This window comes from Frankliniella occidentalis, unplaced genomic scaffold (assembly GCF_000697945.3).
Source record: "Frankliniella occidentalis isolate FOCC.00 unplaced genomic scaffold, Focc_3.1 Scaffold20, whole genome shotgun sequence".
In the NCBI taxonomy this organism is placed as follows: Eukaryota; Metazoa; Arthropoda; class Insecta; order Thysanoptera; family Thripidae; genus Frankliniella; species Frankliniella occidentalis.
This window is the reverse complement of record NW_026267150.1, coordinates 2,475,520-2,483,494: the sequence shown is the minus strand read 5'-3', so window position 1 is coordinate 2,483,494 and position 7,975 is coordinate 2,475,520. Positions and strand designations below refer to the sequence as shown.

Below are 7,975 nucleotides of genomic sequence, written 5' to 3'. Positions count from 1 at the left end.
GGGGGGGGGGCACGAAGGCACGGCACCTTTAATCCGTGCCAGGCCAATCTGGATGACGTTGACACACTCCCGCCTCCTCTCTCTCTCCCTCTCTTTCTCTCTCTCTTTCTCTCCCTCCCTCTCTTTCTCTCTCTCCCTCTCTTTCTCTCTCTCCCTCTCTCACCCCCTCCCTCTCCCCCTCTCTCATGGGCACTTCTCGGCTTTGGGGCTGCTGCTCGGGGATCCAGCCAGCCATCCCAGCAGTGCGCTTTGATCTCAGTCGGACCGGGCCGTCGGATCTAGCGCCGGGAATTACAACATTACGACGCCAACCCTTTGACTAGTCAATACAGAGGAGCGGAGAGGAGGAGGACGTCGGAAGGGGGCCGTCATCAACGATAGTAATCCGGTGAGATGTCATCTGAAAACGCGAAACTAGTACTTTGAATACTAGTCATAGTTGTAGTGCCATAACAGGTCACGAATCAAATATTTTGTGTAAAATATATGAAAATTACAAACAAGGATTTATCTCATTTATATAGTTGCGATTTACGAACTTCTTTAGAGCATTTTTTACTGAAATGCTCTTGCGGGCACACAGTTCTACAGTGGCGAGCTTGTTCTATTCTCGCGTTACCGACTGAGTACAAAAAGCCAATGTCAAGGATCACTCTTTATTTAGCCACTTTGCCCTGCTACACATACTCCTTGTCTTTCTTCTCCGAACTGTACGCTGAACACACACACACGCGGTATATTGCTTCTTCTTGGAAACATAGGAAAGGGAAGGAGGCGAACAAAGAGGACCCTGCGTTCAAGGGTGAACAGAGGTCAGGTGGAGATTTCCTGCCCACAATGTGAACAACCAATGTTGCAGCTTGGTTTCGTTTTACCAAAACGAGAACGGGCTTTTCCAAACAGACCACGTGTCAGCTCCTACGAGTTGTATGGTCGGTAACCTGATGAGTGTAACTTATCAATGCATCTGTGTAAGTATGTGTGTCCGGCCAAAGAGAAATGTTTATATTTCATACGGGTGATCACTGGCCTAATATCGACTACTACTACACCCCCCCCCCCCCTCTCTCTCTCTCCTGCGCTCCCCGCATAAATAACGGGAAAGGAAGTTATCCCAGCAGGTGGCTCCTCCCAGCCCCGCCCGACCACTTTTTTTTGCTGGCTTGCTTAGAAAAATGAAGGCATTTGTGTGCCTCTGCGGGCGCGGGGCGTGGCTCGGCTGGGAGCGGCGGCCCAGGCGGCGGACCAGGGCCTTAGTTGTGGTTGAGTGCCTCGCCTCCCTTCAGCCCGCGGGCCTGCCGCAGCTCAACCGGCTAGGTTCGTTCGCAAACACCGCACCTCTTCGTCTCACCGCAACCGATAGGGAATAGAGGATTGGGGGGGGGGGGCGAGAGAGAGACCGGGAGAGAGGAAAGGAGGTGGGAGAGAGGTGAGTGCACCGGCCCATCTCCGTACGTGAGGCCAAAGTTTTCGATATAGCCGCGCGGAGTGGGCGCCGCGATGTGCAGGTTTCCAATAACGGGCGCTGCATCCTCTAAAGGAAGATGTGGTCGGGTCTGATTTGGCAGAACCCCCTACTTTACCGCTACTGCGCCCCATATTTGAATAAATCGGGTCGATTTTTCTCTGCGTAGCTTTGGTTTTATTGACTTGATTAGTGTCACTGGAAATTAATTTAATTACTACACACTAAAACCTTCTGAATTTGTTTTTTTCATCGCTTACTAAAAACTGTTAACATGCTAAGCTGACAAATCAGTAAGCTATATGAACAAAAAAGTTTTGAATATTTCAGTGCGTAGGCCTACTGATTGAAATATCTTGCTCCCGGGAGGCCTGAGGCCTCCCACATAATCCTGGCTACGGTATTCCACGGCCCGTATTCCCGACCCCTCACAACTGCTCAGCCCTACTACTCATTTGTCCGTTTTCCTGTTTCGGTCTGTTCTCTCTATCCCCACCCCACCGAACCCCCAGCAGCAGTGTGGTCTTCCCGTTGTTCCTCGGCGAGCGAGACCGAGCGAGACTGCCTCCGCTCCGTAGGACTCAAGCGTTTTCTGCTTGTTATTAAGGGCCCCATTTTTCACGGTGTAGCTTTGCAGGACACCACCCCCTTTGGGGGGCGGCAGAGAGGAGCGGGGAGGAGGTTGGGGGTGGTGCGAGTCTTTGCAAGCCGCCCCGCCACAGGAGATGTCAAGGACTTACGATATAGATGCAGGTCGTGTAGACGCTACCCCCTACCTCCTCCGACCTCTTCTTTCTCTCTCCGTCGCTCACTTCGCGCGCTGCTCACACACACACACACACACACACACTCACTCACTCGAACACGCACACGACGGCAAGGGGCCGTGCCTCGCCTGGCCTCGCCTCATACGCCATTCAGTCGAGTCGCCGCACCAAACTTTCGTCATTCAAACAACGTTGCGTGTGTCGCTTTGAAGGGAATTTCATGAAAACAGACGGCCCGCTGAGACAGAGTTGGCGGGGATTAAATTCAACCTTACCCTCCTTTCATTAAGGATATTGCGTAACTTTCTTGCGTTTTATCAATTGAACACAATTTCTCCTTAGCTTGCTGGGTAAAGCGCGATGGTGGTTTTTCTTGAACTAGTGACACGATCATTAAGACCATAGCATCATGATGCTATTTTTTAATGCTCTCAGAAATCAGACTGCTTTTCGCCCCCTCCTTTTCGATGCTATTTATGCCACTTTCGCCGCCCGGCCCCGGGCGCCTCGCCCCGCTGCGGGTCCCCGCGCCCTAATCGCCTCGCCTGCGCCCTCCGGTGTACGACACGACCCTCTGAATTATTTCCACTCCACTCTCCCGGCGCCCGCAATTCTGCCGATGGATGTTTTATTTGCAAGGTAATGCGAAAAGAGACGACTTTGTTCCCATTCCCGCTCATCCTCTCGGTCGCATCTTCCTCTCTCTCCCCGCTCTCCCCGCTCTCCCCGCTCTCCCCGCTCTCACTGCTCTCCTCCCTCCCTTCGCTGTTGTTGTCTTGGCAATCATACTGGCTCGCCGAATTCGAAGCCCCCGGCCCTCTCTCTCTTACTCCTCGCCCCCTCGCCCCCTTGCCTTATAACAGAAGCTTGCTCCGGCGCAGCGGAGGAAGAGGGATCGGATCGTGCCGAGCCTGGCCGAGGGTCGAGGTGGCGAGGAGTGTGCGCCAAGGGCGCCAGAGGGAGACGTTTCGTTAGCACTTTGAGGACTCTCCCCTCCCCCTCCCTCTTCTTATTTCTCTGTTCTCTTCTCCGTTTCATGTGGGGCTGGGGGGTGTTCTCTCCTCCTTCGCCGCCCCCTTTTACCCTTATTTATGTTCACGCACACGATAAATTGATTAACGCTCTACTAAAAGTTTGACTGACTTGTAAAAAATGTACTTTATTTTCTACAACTTTTTTAATTAAGGTTTAAAAGCACCGTAGTTTCATTACCAGCGTGGTTGTGGTAAACCACGTAACCACTCTGCAGAGTATTATATTCCTGGCGCCTCACGATACACTATCCCCCGACTCGTCGCGGAGGGACGGAAAAATTGTCTCCGCGACGGCGAACGTAACTCAGCGTGTCAGAGGCGAGGCAAACAAGTGTGCGGCGATTATGTAGCTTTGGAGGGCGGGGTGGCATGGCGTCCTCGCGCAATGCGCACAATTGTGTAGAACAAATTATTGACAATGTTCTTTTATCTCTTTCCACAGGGGGAGACTGAATGAGGATGCGTCCTCCGCGGACTACCTCAGCGACCTGCACGTCGTCCTCAGGGAAAACGGTGAGTCGGCTCAACTTGTTGCATGCGATATTGCAAGAGGACACGCAGACAATTAGTTATTTATTTGTCCCCTCGAGCTTCGTTTTGAAACGGTGTCAGTGCCGAGGGGTCCCCCACTCGTCAACTCGTTGTACACGAGGAAAAATACTCGCAAGATACTCGCGGCAACTCGCGACAACTCGCGAAAAATTTGCGAAAACTCGCGAAAAAATCGACAAATACTCGCTTAATACTCGCCATTACTCACATAAACTCGCGGATACTCGCTTATACTCTCGAATACTCGCGGATACCCACGCAACTCGTTGTACACCCACTTGGAGAGTGGAGGACCCCTCGGTCAGTGCGCTGCAGACGAAAGGCTTGATTGCTCCGCTCTTTGACAAAGTTACTTGCGACGCTAGTGGCAATATTTGCTGTCGGGCGTTTCGCTTGAAACTGCGCGCGGAATGCGCCGTCGTTCTATCGCCGAGTAACACTTTCACAGTGCTCTACGGAAATGCAAATTATTTCACACGCCCACTTATAAAGCATTTCCTGGCACTGCACGTTTAAAACAGTCGTCGTTGTCGTTATCTGATTTGTAAAAAAAGAAAATTTGCAGCAGGCACCGCCGGTTTATGAGTGGATAATAGTGTACATATTTTCATGGTGTAGGGACTACGCAATGAGCCTCGTTGGGTGACCACCACCTGGATTTGTTCTTTTATTCCCACAGATTTAAGCTATCAAATTTTTTGCACATTTCTTTGTTAATTTTGAATTTTTTCATGCACACCTTTGACCAAATCCTACATTTTTGCGCACAACACGATGAAAAAAGTTTCTTGTATTACAAGACCCGGTTCTTGGATCTTATGGAAAACGCCAATGGCATCTAAGACCAGGTCTAATACAAGAAACTTTTTTCATCGTGAAATTCGTAGAAAACGAAAGGTAGGTTTAAGTTAGAGCACTGCTAAAATCATGCGAAGCAATGCTTCGCAATTGCGAAGAATTTTGATCCTTTGTAATTTCGAATCATTTTTCTTTGCAATTGCGAAGCAATACTTTCCAATTGTGAAGAAAAATGGTACGTAGTTACAAAGGATCAAAATCCTTCGCAATTGCAAAGCATTGCTTCGTAGGATTTTAACAGTGGGCATTTGCACCTAATCCAACAAATACTTTCCGCGTGTAGTTTTACTGGCTGTGCGCTCCGTCGCGGTGCGCGGCGCAGCCTTTGCCCCTTCCAGGTGCTCTCTGCCGACTTTCGACAGGGCGTTGGTGTAGTGCCGTGACCCGCCCCCGCGCTCCGCCCTGCCTCCTTGCCGCGATATATTTCACACCATAACTCGATTACGGCTCTCGCCAACTTTCTGCGGGTGTCGGTCGGCCGGTCCCCGCGCGGCGCGACGCAGCGCAGGCCAGCGCAGGCCAGCGGCACTACTGCTGCTGCTGCTGGGCTGTCGGGGGGAAAAGAAGGAGAAAACCTGAGGCCACTCGAGGCCCGGGACAACTTTGTTATACGCCGGAGTCCCTTTTCCCAGTCCATGCAGAGGCTTCATTTTTTATGCATAAAAAAAATAACTATAAGAACTTGGGTGGATAGGAGTCGTCACTCTGCGAGCCGCGGCGGCCGTGTCGTGTAGTGGGCGGACTCGACACATAACCTCCAAGTAGTTCCCAAGCACGAGCTCCTATAAAACCGTATACACGTCCGTGGTGCTGGGAAACCCCCCGGATATGTAGAAATATTGGTTTGGGAGGATGTCGTGTAGCGGATCGGAGCGTCGTAGCTTTTTCTTGGGCGCGGGAAAAGAAGTAGTGCATTTCAGGGCTCACTTTTTATCTCACTTTCCGTTCGCGTACACTGTTAAAGTCATGCGAAGCAAAGTGTAGAAAAGCGAGGGAGATCCTCTGCACTACTGCAAATGCATTGCTTCGCAGGATTTTAGCAATAATGCATATTGCAGATAGGAGGACGCACTGTTAAGCGCCGCATACTGGTGTTGTTCGCAGGCGCGGACGCGGAGACCCGGCTGGAGGAGGTGGGCGCGGCGCTGATCCGCAACGCCTGCCGCGAGCCCCGGCAGCGGCGCGCGCTGCACTGCCTGGGCAACGACCTGAGCGAGTTCCTCACCACGCTGGACGGCGTGCACGACGTGCTGCAGCAGGGCGAGGGCGTGCTGCCCGCCACGGCGGCGCAGGCCACCTGCACGGCCGAGCCGTCCGCCGCCTTCGTCTGCACGCGGACGGACGCGCCCGGCGCGCAGCGGCAGCAGCTGCAGCTGCTCTTCAGCACGCAGCGGCCCGCGGCGGCGCACCTGCTCGTCGGCTCGATACGGGCCATCGCCAAGCACCTGCACGCCACCGAGGCCGACATCCGCCTGGAGGGCGCCGAGCCCGCCTCAAAGGACGGCCGGGGCGGCTTCCGGTACAGGTGAGTTCAGCGCGATTCGATAAATGCTCCCGCCCGTGCTCCGCAGCTCCGCACAGCCACCTCTCTCAACGAGTCCACAGAGGGTCGTATTTCCGCGCCAATGAAGCCCCCGGGGGGAGGGGGTGGGGAGGAAGTGATGCACGAGCCAGCCGAGCCCTGCGCCGCCGCTGTTGCCGGTACGGGGCACAGCACAGCTCTCTCCCGCCGCCCCGACACACGACACACACTCATCGCTCGTTTCGGAAAGGCACCAAGCAATAAGCAGAACGGGCGAGCCGTGCCATGCGCCGCCGTCCTGGGAACTAGCAGCGACCAGCTATTTCAAGAATGAATTTGTGCGTAGCTGTGTGTGTGTGCGCGCCAGGACCATCCACCTAATTTACCCGGCCTCACGCCCCGCACGGCACAGCATGGCCCAGCGAACCCGAAAATAAGCCCCGGCACATCGGCTAATGGATGCACAGCAAAGGGGGCGGCGGGGGGTTGTGGTGGACCACACCCCCCTCTCCCCCTGGACCCGCCCCCCACACACGGCTAACGCTGTCTTAATTCCGATGGCTAATGTACCGTAACGCCCACCTGCTGGCTAAATCCGAACCTGCCGGTGCTGGGTGTCCAGCGGTGTGCGATATGAGTGGGCACCGGGTCGTTTGGTGTGCGTGTGTGCGTGTGAGTGTGTGTGTGCGTGCGTGTGCGGGGGCAGCGCAAGGCAGTGGGCTGTAAGGGGTCGTGTTTGTTGGCCGTATAATGAGGGTCACATTATAATGAGGACAAAGAAGTTGCCGTGTCGCCGGCGGTGCGGTGTCCCCCTTGTACCTCCTTGGATTTATGACACGAAAATGAAAGTCCTCCCCCCCTCCGTGTGTTTTGCGGCAGGGTGCGTTCACTGTCCGCGTGTCCCTCCCCGGCCCGGTCCCTTCCCACTCTTTGCCACAGTCCGATGGCGCCGGGCTGGACCCGAATGTTTTTGCTTTAACTCCCCCCCCTCCCTCTCCTCTCCTTTTGCTCCACCCCCAACAATTCATCTAACGGCCATTCGATTGTCGCGCTTTGTAAAGACCAGAGCGCCTCTGCCTCTCCTCTACCCGGACGCGGACCCCGGACGACCCGGTCCGACCGACCAACCGACCGGACGGACAACGCACCCCGGGTTCCATACTTAGAAATGTATTTTTAAAATCATTTTTCGGTGTGCGTCGCTGTTGGCCGTGACCCTCTGCTCTCCCCTGAATCACGGCCGGTGCCGCTCGCGTCGCCCCGGGCGGCGCAACGTGTCAAACGAAGATGAGTTGCCGGCCTGTGTTGTGCGCGGCGGGATCCCGACACACGGGGACACAGGGACTTATTTAAACTTCGCCTTGAACGAGCAGGCGGAGCGGGCAGAGCTCGCGCTGCCGGGCGCGCGTATTATGACCTTTTGTTCTTCTGTTGCTTTTTCCTTCCTGCTCCACCACTACTTTGTGCGACTTTGTCTGTATGTGTGTTTCTTCTGCGTCCGCGCCTCGGTCTGCGCGTCTCGAACAACAACAGCAGTCAGTTCCAACTCTTCACGCCGTGCCGTCATACTTGGTAGTGGACGGGGTACATCACACAAAGATACGGATAGTGGCAAATCGTTCGCACGCGATGCCGCTTTGCACACGGCTACTTATGGCCCAAATAAAGGATTTGACCCGCAGAGGCAACAAAAATTTCCCTTAGGGAAAATTTTACAGGCCTTCAAAATTACCATTGCGCCTTACGGGAGGTCCGGGTAGGCAACCCGTCGCACACG

The 7,975-nt window shown here is 54.2% G+C and overlaps 1 protein-coding gene across 4 annotated transcripts in view; it reads left to right on the top strand.

Moving 5' to 3' along the window:
* Positions 1-7,975, top strand: part of LOC113205903 (head-specific guanylate cyclase) — a 98,446-nt gene that overhangs the window by 68,404 nt on the left and 22,067 nt on the right. For all 4 annotated transcript variants that reach the window (XM_052264588.1, XM_052264586.1, XM_052264585.1 and 1 more), the window contains 2 exons: positions 3,709-3,779; positions 5,781-6,201. In XM_052264588.1, the coding sequence (XP_052120548.1) occupies positions 3,709-3,779; positions 5,781-6,201 (492 nt within the window). The remainder of the gene's footprint in view (positions 1-3,708; positions 3,780-5,780; positions 6,202-7,975) is intronic.